Source organism: Ochlerotatus camptorhynchus, unplaced genomic scaffold (assembly GCF_037179485.1).
Source record: "Ochlerotatus camptorhynchus isolate MF236.1 unplaced genomic scaffold, CSIRO-AGI_Acam_v1.1 ptg000055l, whole genome shotgun sequence".
NCBI lineage: Eukaryota > Metazoa > Arthropoda > Insecta > Diptera > Culicidae > Ochlerotatus > Ochlerotatus camptorhynchus.
Genome location: NW_027040545.1, coordinates 4,213,641 through 4,227,994, shown reverse-complemented (window position 1 = coordinate 4,227,994; position 14,354 = coordinate 4,213,641). Strand labels below are relative to the sequence as shown.

The following is a 14,354-nucleotide window of genomic DNA, read 5'->3' as shown; positions in this document are numbered from 1 at the left end:
GTGACTTTCTACCAGCGATTTCACAAAACTGAACCAACTAATTTCTATTTTTTTTGTGAAACGCACAAATGTTGGCTACTTTTCTCGAGGTTCTGGAAGAAAAAATCGCATATTAGTCTCCCTGAATCTGCTGGCGGTTCCAATTGCGTTCAATAATACCGTGAATCAGATTGTCTCCGTTACCTCCGGTGTGGCTACTTTTACAGTTCCGGAAAACTTCGAGATTAGGGCGTAATTGCTTTCTTAAACAAACACTTCATTTGACGATTTCTCGCGAATTAAAGCTCAATCTCAAAAACTAACAACACAAACAGGTAGATGAATGGTTCCGCTATCATTTGGTATAGTTTGTTGACGAGATTATTCTTTTATTCATGAGAAATCAGCGATTGACATGTTTGTTTACAAAAGCATTTACGCCCAAATCTCAAAGTTCTCCGGAATTCTGTTAACAGCATTTTTTTAAAGCTGTTGCCGTCAGTGAAACGAGCGCCCAGTAGCGAATGAGCAAGCAGAGAGACTGCGAACCGGTAATACGGCATCTACTGACTCCACCAGCCTCCACAGTTGTTGATATCGTACCAGATCCCTGCAATCGGAACTGCATTCTACAACTCTCCTTACCCACACAATTGACTCTCGGTCCGGATTCTATGGCCATCTGGGGGTAGCACGTATTCAAGCCTATTTAACGTGGCGTGGTGACTCAGACTAATTCGTTTGGACTTCCTCAAAAACACAAATTCTTTCGAAACTATGAACATCTCTCAAAGACCTGTGGAATTTCTGTAGAGCTTCATTCCGCAAAAGGCATAAGGACATGGAGTGTCTCGTCAATTATACAATATCTTATTATTATTGAGGACCATTTCGCTAGAAAATCGACAAAATTACCCTTTCCCCCTTACTTTGAAGTAAACAAAGTAGGAAACCTTAGCAAAATTTTAACGCAAAACAGTGATGCCGTTTTATATTACATTTTGTGTCATACTTGTCATCGTGTGCCATGACGTGCCGATCAATGTGCCACGATGTGTTTCAGAACAGAGTGCAGAGTTGATTACCCCTTGGTTGATCCATGCTTAAATTAACACATATGGGCTGTTAATAAACTACGAAGACCGTTTTAAGAGGTTTTATACCCCGCATAGACAATCGCCCATAATTTTTATTTAATGTGTATGAACCGTAGCCACTCGCCAACTCGAAGCATTATTTCCATGACACTACGTTAAAAATAAAAAATAAATCACTAAAACTCTCCAGAATATGCTACGCTTCCATCTGGGTTGGTTATACTGTACGACTTGTCCTTGTTCTTGAAGCTTGTTTCTGTCTTCGTAATAGAGACTTTAAGTTTTGCGTTTCTTGAACACATGAACAAATTTTACCCTTCGTCTGTGCCAATAAAAACTTACGTTGTTTGTAGCTTGGGTTTAATTTGACCCTAAATTCGAATTGTCATATTTTAGCGAAGGTTCAGCAGATTTTTGAAATTTCAAATGCTTTGTAAAGGCCTGTTATTTTAAATTATTAAAGTTTTTTTTTTTTACTAATTATGTTTGTATTACTCCATGCGTTAAGGTAATGGATTTACGTAGTTGGAGATGCTTAACGACAAATATCAGAGAAAAGTTTTCATTTTATACGATAGATGAGGAGATGAAAGTATATAGTTGATAGTTCCGTTAGAGTACGGCAGTATGAAAATTTTATATAGAGAGTAGAAAGCGAGCAAAGGTCAATTTTGAGGAAGGCACGAATCGGGTTGATCATCTCCTTTACCAAACTCCTCTCCTGCCTTCCTCAAAATTGATCTCTAACATCCACTTCATAGGTGTATTTTTACAATGAACTCGCCCTTCCAAAAAATTTCTGATAATTTAAACATAAAATACCCTAAATTTACTTTTCGAAACATTCGAATTTCAGAAATCCATTCGTTGAGATACGGCAATTTGAATTTGAAGTTGAATTGACCTCATAGTACAGACAACGAAAGTATTTAAATAAAAACAATTCCAATAAATATCTAATATTACAGAGCTCTAGTGGACGCACTTAGTAACGATAGAGATAGTAAAATCCATCGACAAATAAAAAAGTTACAGCCTTTCAAAGTGGCCTGGGGTCAAATTGACCCCAAGCTACAGACAAAGAGTTAATCGAGGAAGTAAAATTCAATGACGTGAACAAAATCGAAATGGTTTACAATGATCTTTCAATGTAGGTCTCTCATTAAATGCACGCAGCGTTTAACAAGGGTTACTAGTAAGGTACACCGGGGCAAGTTGAACCGCGCGGGAAAGTTGAAACGGATAGCTTATCTATAAGGGGAAGTGAATTTTCACTGTGATTATTTTTCAGTGAGCGCAAAGTACTGTATTAAAAATTACCACAGTGATTATTCAATTCCACTAAGAGATACGCTTGCGTTTCAAACTTCTCCGTGCGTTTCAACTTGCCCCGGTACACCTTATAGACATATACAATCCTCAATTGCAGACGAATGTCAATACCGAGGCATCATTTTAGTGGTAGGGTTTTTGATCTAATTTCCGTCCTACTAAGCACAACCCGTGCTTTACCTCTCTTGTTTGAATGGGTTTGATAAACAAATGGAATATTTCTGTAAAAGATGACTTCTAAATTTATTCAACTTTGGATTTGATGAAGAGTCACAAATTATTGAGACATTATTAAAAATCTAACGCTGCTTCTTGATTCAAAATTCGTCCTACGAGTTTCAATTCCGTTCTAACGCATTGAAACGCCATTAGATTTCTTTCGTCCTACGGATAAACGTAGAAACATGGGATTCGCTCTTTTGTTTTGATAACAATGACCGTAAATAGTCATATTGTGTGCTCTAATTGGATTTATGTTGTAGTTAACGATCTTACGCGTCGGATCAAACCTATTGTTTTTTGTATAGTGAAATCATTGCTATTATTGATCTTTTCTGATCAATAGAACGGAAATGGGCGATTACGACGAAGTAGCGCTCCACCCTACATAAATATAAAAAAAAAAGATTTCATGATAAAATAAGAAAAACCGTTCGTCGCTGGGTAAACGCAAAGATGATGGCTCAAAGTGACGTTTGCGGTATGGCGTAATAAATCTGACTGGAACTGTTTTTACGACTACGCCGAACCATAATAGTTGGTAGAGTTTTTTTTATGTGGGCGAATTTATTGCTTCGAGAACGCGCGCTGTCTTGAACTGTTCTGTTTTGTTTATCAAATATGAATGGGTGTATGTGTACTAAAATGGTTCGCCCGAAGAAACCATGACGATTGACGTTACGACGCAGTGGTGATGAGGATAATGATTGGTCACTAGATTGATGTTTGCTTTATGGTGCAGCGTATAATGTCGCTTGCTTTGTTATTGGAGTGGGAAAACGGTTTAAATTGAAACACCACGCGTCTCCATGAAATGCTCTTTGTTGATGGGGCTTATTACGGATGTCACTTCACGGTGAAAACTTGTCACGGTGAAGTGATGCCCATTTGATTTGTACGGCAATCACGGCTCTTATTCTGAGTATCACTTCATTATCACCGTATAGTGACACCCGTAATAAGGCCCGATATTAAAAAAAAGTAGTTCCAATCTCAGAATGTGTGCACTTTGTTTTATCTATTTATTTGCTCCGCGTAACCTGTGTATGCAAACTGATTTGTACTTTTCAAGGATCAAACACTTATCAATTTAATCTCCCCTATCCTGCCAGTCGTGTCACTCTCTGTCGCCTAACTAATGACGACTCGCTAGGAGGCTATATTCTGTAGCCCGGGATTGAAAATCATTAATATTGATCCTAGGGTACTATGAAGCCTCAAACATTGTCAAAGCCCTGAGATCGACTCTTATCTCTTTTAAGATTAGTTTATCTATCAAACTTATAATGAGCTTCGACTCGTGTCGTGCGGGTTGGACTTACTCTTATCTTTGTCTAGATTGGAATCTTAAATCTTTTGTTTTTTGTTTGTTTATTAATTTATTTGATAAGGCTTAACCGAACTAACTTTACAGAGCCGTGGATTCTTGTTCACTATACAATACATATTAAAACTATAGTCAATAGGTACAACACAATAAACATTTTATCTTCCACTATCCAATAAGCCTCCTCTTCCAGAACGGGAGCCGCTTCCAGTGGTTTCATTGTATGGTAGATTTGCCAACGGGGGTAAGAGCGCTTCCATTGCAGCAATGGACGCAAAACGCGGTCAGCACGCACACATTCATCACGAAACGGTTGCTTTGCAAAGTCGACGACGCATCGACTGAAAGAACTGCTGATGAAGAACAATGAGGAGGACCACACAATAGTTGCTGCCGAGTAAACAGACGATTGCGTGACACACATTGACAGTGGTCTGCTACTGTCGACAGCCGACTGAACACTGCAAATCTTTTCTTGTAAGTATGAAATCTTATAAACTGTTCAATGCCTCAGATTATTAAAAATGTTACCATATTATTATTCGAAATTCTATGTCCGGTACGTTAACATAATTTCAATGTCGGATAGATAATTCTTTATAGGACATATAAAGGATTTTCTCGAGAATATCCTGGGAATTATCCCAGAGTAGCTTGCTTTCAGGATTTTCCTGAATAATAACATGATTCTCTCTGTTATTCCCTTTTTTTGCCATAACAGCCTTCGTAATTCTCTGCATACCCCTTTTGAAATTCTCTCCTGGAAACTCTTCAAATTTACTCTACAATTACCTTTGTTTTCTCAATAATTCTCGAGGGGTTGCGTTTACATTTTTCTCCATAATTGAAAAATTAACCGTCCTAAATTTACGCTAGACATATTCTTAAAACACTGGAATAATTAATATCTGAAAAGAATTATCCTGGAACTCTCGAAAAGTTTCTTCTTTACATGAAAATCTAGCAAAGCATTCCCAAATCATCCTCCCAAAATTTATAATATTTTTTTCTCAGAATTTCTCTAAAAATTCCGATGAGATTCTTCTCAAAACTTTTTCACGATTCATATTGACAATTATCTTATTGAAAACTACAGACTACATTCCTAACGGTCAAAAGTTATCCGAAATAATAATTTTTGACCCAAGTAATAGCTTCGGTTTCATCATGATCATGTAGACCTTGATCTTGTAGAACCTCGACGAAATATGTTGTTATTTAAGTGTTTTATCATATTTAGCTATTTCAATCAAATCATGAAATCAATGTCTCACAACCAGGCAAAACCGGGAATTTAATGTTTTTTTTTTTAATCCGGTTGCCCCCCCCCCCCCCCTGAGCTAGAAATGTTGTATACCCGAGCAAAGTCCAGCATCAAAATGACGGCAAATTGAAATCAAGTTTTGACATCAACATCAAATTGAAATCATAATTTGATTTCAGTTTACGCAATTGGCAAATTTGATTCCATTGGGTGCTGTACATTTGATCTTCAAAAATATGTTGTTGCAGGTTTGTTTTCATTGCCTTAGCATAGCATCAAATTGAATATTTGTTTTGTTATCAACAGGAAAAATTGATATCAAATTGAATTTTCAGTTTGCTCTCACTGATAGGAGAAATAGTTTTCAATGTGATTTCACAGGAAAAAATTTTTGCTCTCAATTTTGATATTTTACCCGTTAAAACGACCAGAACGACAGCAACCGATGTAATCGTTATCAGCGAAATCACAACATCAAATTTAGATTTCAATTTGATCTCAGACTTTGCTCGGGTAATCACTCTGATGAAGCAACGCCTACTGTGCGTGACAAAACAAGATTTAACTTTTGTGATATAAATAATCGATGACGTAAATGTATAAAATCTGCCAAACTCATCTTCATGGTTGAAATCAATGATGGCTAGCTCAAAATTTTACAAGAGATCAACTAGATATGAATTATGATTTTTTTTATATTCTCGAGTCACGTGATCTGACACCACACCCAGCTAACAAGGAGAAGCCGTCAACTAAGCCTGAGAAAATACACACATGAACTACAAACATTGAGGGCAGCATGAAGCACAGTACTCCATAAGATAGCGATATTTATTAACATCGTTTGGTACGATGGTGCAAGGTAGTCGAGCAGCTGGAGTAATTTTTGCTGCTTGATATACTAGCTAAGAGCATTTCACAGCTCGGAGCACGGCATGATTTTGTGTTTGCTAGGGCTTCTGATCATGCAACGGATCCGAGTCACGACATCTTCGTAGTTGTGAACTATGAAGACTTCATCAATTAGATTGTTAGCATTGCTTGATTCTGTTGGCAAACATTAAATCTTTTATGAACGATGGCATATAAAATGAAGAAAATTTTAGTAAACCTTTTAGAGTTGATTTGAAGAATAGCAGAGTCACGCAGCCGCATAATTAAACAATTTTAACCCTGATAGACAGAAAAAAGGATATTTTTTTTCAGTTTACGGATTGCGACCGGCTTTCCGAGATTTGATAAATTAGAATTCAGGGAAGGAAAATTCATCAGCTAGTACCTGCTTTAGGTTTGCACAGCAGAATATAATGCACATATTGCTTTGTTGCTTTTTATCATGCGATAATATTTAGCAACATTAATTTTAGGAAAACTACTATTGTGTTAATATAGAGGTGATAATCACAAACTGCCCGGTCTTGATAAATTGCTAGGTGATAATTTAGGTTGTAAGAAAATGTTCACATGTCAGACGGTGTCTAAATCTAAGGATAAAAAAAACGCCAAGACACTGACATGCCACGAAATGCTAGCTAACTTTCCTTCTACATCAATCTCCTTCAACTTTAACCCACTCCTCAGTGATGCGAAGATCAACAACGTTGCCTGAAACGTGAGCTGGTACGGACATTTCATTCTCTCCTGATCTATTCCCGTTGTTGTAGGCAGTGTTATTGCATTTTATCATCACCAGTCCAGCCGGCATTGTGGAAGGATAGTCTTTACTTTGAGTCAGGAAGTTAAATTGAACTGAATAGAAGCTGATTGTAGAAGAAATGCAATGCCAAGGCCAATTTGATCCCATCGAACATGATTTGGACGGTTCGAATGATACTAGCCTAAAATAATGTACAATGTAGTAGGTGTGGATGAATACCACAAATATGATGTATTATAATAGTAGGCGATTATGGAGGCGAACCAGCCTAAGGCTGAAAGCCTCCTAAATAAAGCTAAATAATAATAATAGTAGGCGATGAATTAAAAGAAAGCCTGATTATTGCACCTACCGTTGACTAGTGCCTTTCTCGCAGCATTAATGTGAAATAAAATAATCGTAAAATATTAAACGGCATTAATGCTTGCTTCATGTCCTATTCCCGTTAATATCCCAGGGGCACCAGGAACATACCGAAGTGTTACCAATGTTAGAGCACTCGATATCAGTTCCTTAATAATATTTCAAATGTGAATTTTCAAATAGCCGTATTTGTTTTTTTTATTCATTCTAGATTTCAGAAATTCCAGTTTATACGAAAATGAGCGAAATAAGGTAGCCATAAGCGGCGCCGGTGGTGTAGTGGTAAGCGTGATTACTTCTCACCCCAGCAGACCTGGGTTCAATCCCAGTCGGCACCACCGGGATGTTCCGAGGCATAACATCTCTTCCTTCGGAAGGGAAGTAAAGCCGTTGGTCCCCGGTTCATGAGTTGATGGGTCGATAGGTAGGGTCCAGGTGTGGGAGCTGCCTCTCTGGCGTCGGTAGCATTGGTGCTCAGCATGGAAAACAAGATCGACGGAAAAACAAATCAAGGAAAAAAAAAGGTAGCCATTGTGGTTCATGGTGCTTGATATGACTACTATTTATCTTGTTTTCGAATTCTCATGTGATTTGAGGAGTTGCATGATGTGTTTTGAACCTAGTCGGAAACTGGCCGTGATGATGATAATGATGTGTTGTGTGTTTGTGTTTTGCTAGTGATATTATAGCCTTTTGGTACACTTTGGTGTACGAGAAAGGCAATAACATAAATATAAGTGACCTTCGAGCAGTGCACTCGACTCTCAAAAACGAAACAAATCGGTATATGTATCATTCGCAATGATGGATCATCTATCTTAAATATTTTTGAAGAAGTGAAACCGACTTGTTCCAATATGGTGGCTTCCGGTTAGAGAGAATCAGAAAAATACTGTTTAACAACCAACAATATGGGAATTTTTGGAATCTGGTGACGTGTAGGTACCGGAAATCCATGTCTGACGTTATTTTGAAATTCAAGATAGTGGCATCCAGTTACAGAAAAACATGAAAATATTGTCCAATACCCCACAATGTCGGTATTTTTGGAATCAAGGTGACGTGTAGGGACCGGAAATCGATGTTTGACGCCATTTTGCAATTCAACATGGCGGCATCCGGTTACAGAAAATCAGAAAAATACTGTTAAATACCCCAAAATATGGGTATTTTTGTAATCTGGGTGACGTATAAGGACTGAAAACCGATGCCTGACGCCATTTTGAAATTCAAGATGGCGACTTCCGGTTACATAAAAAAGCAAAATAATTTTAAATAACCCACAATATGGGTACCTTAAGAATCGGGGTGACGTTTTAGAACCGGAAATCCATATCTAACGCCATTTTTAAATCAAAAATGGCGACTTCCAGTTACAGAAAAAGATAATAAAAAATACTGTTAAATGTCCCACAATATGGGTATTTTTGGAATCGGGGTGATCTGTGAGAACCGAAAATCCATGTCTGACCACATTTTAAAATCCAAGCTGGTGGCATCCGGTTACAGAAATACTGGGAGATACTGTCAAATACCCCACAATATGGATATTTTTGGAATCAATGTGACATATAATTACTGAAAACCCATGTCTGACACCATTTTCAAATTCAAGATGTTGACTTCTGGTTACATAAAAACAGAAAATAATGTTAAATAACCCACAATATGGGTATCTTTAGAATCGGGGTCATCAATCAATCATCAAACAGAAATCCATATCTGACCCAAGGGGCTGGTCACTCTACACAGTGTGCCAAAATCAAACTAGGCACCAGTCATTGGAGCTGTTTGGCACCCATGGGGACATTTTTTTATGATCTTTAAAGTTACTGGCAACACTGAAATTTTTCTGCGCCTGCGCAGTTTGCATGTGTCAAAATTTGTTATTGATGTTGCCGCAATATAATCAAATTATTTTCAAAACACAACCGTGAATCTCAACCAAGTCTCACCATGGATTCTCACAATTGTTACACCCGTGACGGCAGTCGCGTCCACATTTCTTCCTAGACGAAGAACAGCTGACAGCGGTATCTTGACCTGACCGAGGTTTCAGACCATGGCTACACGAACTAGTGATGCAGGTCCCACGGCTGCGGCTGCTTCCAATGCTGCTGCTGGTCCGTCTTTTCTGTCGAATTTTAGAGAAGACGGACCAGCAGAAGGAACAGCAGCAGCAGCAGCATTGGAAGCAGCCGCAGCCGTGGGAGCTGCATCACTAATTCGTGTAGCCGTGGCCGACGCTGGAAATCTTGGGCCTGTCACGACAAACGGTGCTTGAGTTTTAATCGGAAAATCAACAACCAAACAAAAACTATACCATCCAACCATTAGAACTGCTCGAATATTGGAGGAGGAAAAGCACAGCTTCATAATGAACGGGAATTTTGTGCCTTTGTGATCGATCGCGCTGTGGTTGAACTTCATGATGGCGTACATCGCCAGGGCTTCTCCCGGGAACTCGATCAATCCAAAGGAGGAACGTTCCGATTTCAGCGGGAACATTCGCACTTGCGACGGGTGGCAGTCCTTGGTGGTGAATGCAGTCAGAAGCAGATCCTCGGACATACCGGGTGGGGTATTGAAGAAGTGGAGAAGCTTGCTCGGGAATGGAAGCGATTGTTCTTGGAGGTGCTGTACATCTTAAAGATGATCGAATTGTCCGGCAGAGTATACGTGTTGGTGGACTCTGACAAGTAGTTCTGCTTGAAAAAAGCAATTTGAATTTTGCTACCATCATTTCCCTTAATTAAATGTTGTTCAAGTGCTGGATGCTGCACGGTAAGAAAAAAGTACCCAACGGCCAGTTCACTTTTACCTACTTTTGACTAGTTTGTCTCATTTTCTCCTTCTAATGTTGTCAAAAAAGAAGGAGCAAAACCACCCAACAGAGGTAGTAAAGTGTGGGAACCCAACGTTGGTATAATCATTTTTACCTACTGTTGGGTACAACTAACTTACTTTTGGTTAAAAAGCTAGTGGAAAATTCCATACGGACTGCACACAAGTAAATGAAAATTACTTTGACCCGCTTTACCTACTTTTGGGTTCCTGCACTATAGTGCCGAGATGAGTGAAAAGAACTTAATTTTTGGTACTTTTTTCTAACCGTGTGCGTTCGACTGGTTCGACTGCGATGGCGTCTCCCATCTGGACCATGTCGGTACCGAGTCCGTAGACCATCATCACTGCGCCCTGTTGCTGTGTCGGTTGAATGAAGTTGGCTGGTCCGTTTCGGGTCATCGGGTCGGGCCCTTCGTCAGTCCGACGTGTGGTCCGGCCGGTGTTGGTTTCCAGTTTTCCGACGGATGATACTCAGGCGGCAAATAAATCGGTGCAAATCCGTTTCCTCCGCCGGCTCCCAGAAGGGCTGGTTGACTAATTATTGACGTTCGTTGTGCGGGGTCGGCTTTCCGCCCAAGATGGAAGGATCGTGTAGCAACGGAGCTCATCCGTTGCAGGTCCTTGGAGACGGATGCATCCAGTGAGTAGTCTCAACTGGAGTCCGTGTCGTTTTTGAAAACATTGAAAAACAAAACAAAAACAAGAGCTGCTAAAATACCGGGTTGCCAAACAAGGCATTATTCACTAGCAAACAAAAGTCAGTTCAATGACTTCTTGGCACTGCCTGTACAGCTGCGGCACACTGAGGTACACTGAGAAAAATGTTGGCACAAAAATAAGTGTGTAGGGTGACAACCCCTTGATCTGACACCAAGATGGCGGCATCAGGTTAAAGAAAAACTTGGAAATTCCGTCAAATATCCCACAATATGGGTATTTTTTAATCTGGGTGACATCCATCAGACATCGATTTCCGGTTCCTACACGTCACCCCGATTCCAATAATAATGTGGAGTATTTGACAGAATTTTCAAGCTTTTCTCTAACCGGAAGTGGTCATCTTGGATTTAAAAATGACGTCAGACATCGATTTCTGGTTGCTACACGTCTCACCGATTCCAAAAATACCCATATTGTGGGATATTTGACGGAATTTCCAAGTTTTTCTGAAACCGGAAGCCGCCATCTTGGATTTCAAAATGGCGTCAAACAGTGATTTCCTGTTCCTTTACGTCACTCCAATTCCAACAATACCCATATTGTGGGGTATTTCACAGTAGGGTTAACTACCCCATTTCCGGCCTCTTAAGCACAACCCGCACTTAGTCTTAATTAATCTAGCGCAGTTTAGCACCAAACGGAATGTTATTATTACTGATGGCTTCCACATTTTTTTACCTTTCCTTATGTATCATAAGATTTGATAAAGAGAAACCAATCGTTGAGATATTGTCAAAAGTCTAACACTGCTTCTTGACGCCAAACTCGGCCTAACGCATTGAAACGCCAATGAATTCACTTCGGCCTATCGGATGAAGATAAAAATTGATTCGGTCGGAGCACTTCTTTTGTTTTTTTGGAATCACGCGTTCTCATTGACTTCGTTCCGTAGCTTATTAACTAAAGTATCGTTCCAAACGCATAATTGACTTGTTAACTCTGAAATCAAGGATTCAAGTTTTCGGCTTGATGGGCCCAAAATGGGCGATTAGGCCGAAGTAGTTCTCTACCCTATTTCCCACCTTCTCAAAATCGAAAAAAAACCCCTTGTTTGGAATTTACTTGGTAAAAAAATCACGTTATTTGGAATTTACTTCGTAAAAAGAGGGACGTAAATTGAATGCTGCGTAAAAAATGACTTCATAAATTTACTTTTTAAATTTATGGAGGTTTCAGTGTACCCTCGTGATGTTTGTTTCTTCTTCAAAAATGTTTAAAAAGGATGTTTATGAAATTTTATGAAATATTGGCTGCTGATTGATTAAATTCAATTTGAGCTTGATTGGCCGATTCTGTTTGAAGTAAGAACGTCCTTTTTGAAAGTGCAATATCATGAAATACAATAAACCAAATTAGATGCTTATATGCAGACAAAACATGTGTCTCTTGTTTTACTAGAATCCAATTAGTACGGAAAATATTATAGCGGTTTGATATTTTTCACCATGTAATATGTATTATTATGTTGAAGACCGTTTTTTGTTACATTCCTACACATACTGCACACTTATTTTTTGGCACACTCAGTGTGCCTGAAGTGTGCCGGCCGTGCCGAAAGTGCCAGTCAGTCACAGACTTTGTTGGTTTGTGAATAATAGAATGTTTGGCAACCCGGTATTTTGACAGCTTAAATGTTTTGTTTTGTTTGTTGCAATCCGAGTGCGAGAGGATGACATCGGGAATTCAACGATCGAAACCGAGTCGCGGAGCTGGAATGATTTTTTTTATGCCGGAATTGCCGGTGCCGTATAGAGGCATAGCAGCAACAATCGTGGAGTTTAGGTACTTTTATGTACGCTGACTGTGTTTCGGGAAATCTAACTCGGTTTGTGGGGAATCCATGGCGAGACTTTGTGAATATTAACGGTTGCGGTTTCCAAGTGTTGGAGTGTGTCAACAACAAGCTAATTTTGACGCAGGCGCAGAGATAGGAGAGTTTTGCCAATTACTTTAACAATCATTAAAAAAATCTAATTATGGATGCCAAACAGGGCCAATGAATGAGCCCAGGTGTACCCAAATCTGTGACCAACCAATATGTAAGAGCATTTAAATAGTTTTAAATAAATGGATCTTCGCGCGGAAATATTGTTTTAGTTTAGTTTTGGACATTGTAAAGTCAATAGTTTCGCTGTACATAGTCACCATCTGATTAATAGGCCAAAATTTGGCATAGTTCGTAAGATGATAATTTGTAGAACTTGAATGCCGTGATGGTATGTAAAAGTTTAATTTTGTTAATAATTCCATTGAATCAATTCTCTGCGAGACGATATCATTTATGAATGAAACCATTGCAAATTCACGACGCTTTTTTAATGTTTGGATGTTGATGAGCATATATCGAGCTTTATAAGATGGTAAAGAAAGAACAGTTCAACCTAACTTGCGGAATGCATATAGTAAAAATTAGCTTTTGTATTGATTCTATTCTTTCTTCATGTATGATTGAAAAAGAAGACCAAGCTATGCTGCAATATTCTAGTATTGACCTGACATAAGCAATGTACAATGTTTTTATCGTTTACGGATCATGAAAGTTATATTATAGCAGAAGCGTTTTATAAAGCCTAGCATGTTGTTGGCTCTGTTTATAGTTGCATTATAAACCAAAATCCCTAACTTTATCACACTTTTCAACATGTATGTTCCGTTTTCTGGTACATACAAACTCGCAAGCAATTGAAAGGAGTGGAACTCCATTTGATTACCGTCACACAATCCACTTTTATTTTCACTACACAATTTTAACAATTCCGCTTCGCATTATTAATCATTTTAAATTTGAATTTAATTTTAACCGAAAAAGAATCAAGCAGCAAAACAAAAATACGTCAATTCAGCAGCGCGGCCTACTTCGATCATCCAGTTTGATATATTTCACTTTCTGGCGATAATTTTGTCCGATCTGTATGTCACTTTTAGAGTGAATTCGATAAAAATGGCACACACATAAATAGCTGTAACTGTTTAACTATTATATCCTTGAGAAACATTCTGCGAGATTTTTTTTTTCATTGTTGCCTCAAGCTACTAAATTTTCTATTGTCTTCACATGTACGATGTCGCCTCAAAGACGTAAGGTTAGTTTTATATAAATAAAATGCCATATAATAATGTAGTTATGAGGTAATTCTACTGATATGGAACTTCTGAGCTTAAACTCTACGATAACAGCTTCCATTCTACTACGTTTTCTCCTTCGTTCATATATAGATGGTCAGTTCCTATTTAGTTGTGTATATTTGATAAAAGTTTTTCAATGCTCACAAATAGTTGAAATGAAACTCCGCAGTCAAGCTTTTACAGTCGATCCGCCAAAAGAGAAGCTGAATATTTCAAATCAATCATGAAATCTATTATTATAGCTGATACGAACCCATTATCCCAACCTCTATCCGGGCGTATCTCAATTATACCATTGATTACACTTGACCTTGGGTTTGCCTGTTCGGTCCAAGTAGGCTCTTATTGCCACCGACTTAGCACCAGCACACTGCGATGAGAATAAACAGCTTCTGTCATCGGCAATCGCGAGCGAGAGGATTT

The 14,354-nt window shown here is 38.7% G+C and overlaps 2 protein-coding genes across 2 annotated transcripts in view; both read right to left on the bottom strand.

The window, feature by feature from the left end:
• The window catches only part of FRG1 (FSHD region gene 1), a 241,689-nt gene that overhangs the window by 50,759 nt on the left and 176,576 nt on the right, over positions 1-14,354 (bottom strand). The gene's annotated exons all lie outside the window — the stretch shown is intronic.
• On the bottom strand, positions 9,460-10,484 carry LOC135717450 (heterogeneous nuclear ribonucleoprotein L-like). Its single transcript, XM_065239541.1, has 3 exons — positions 10,340-10,484; positions 9,562-9,883; positions 9,460-9,499 (listed from the first exon to the last, which is right to left on the bottom strand). Exons 1-3 carry the CDS (start codon positions 10,482-10,484, stop codon positions 9,460-9,462), a joined length of 507 nt encoding a protein of 168 aa, XP_065095613.1.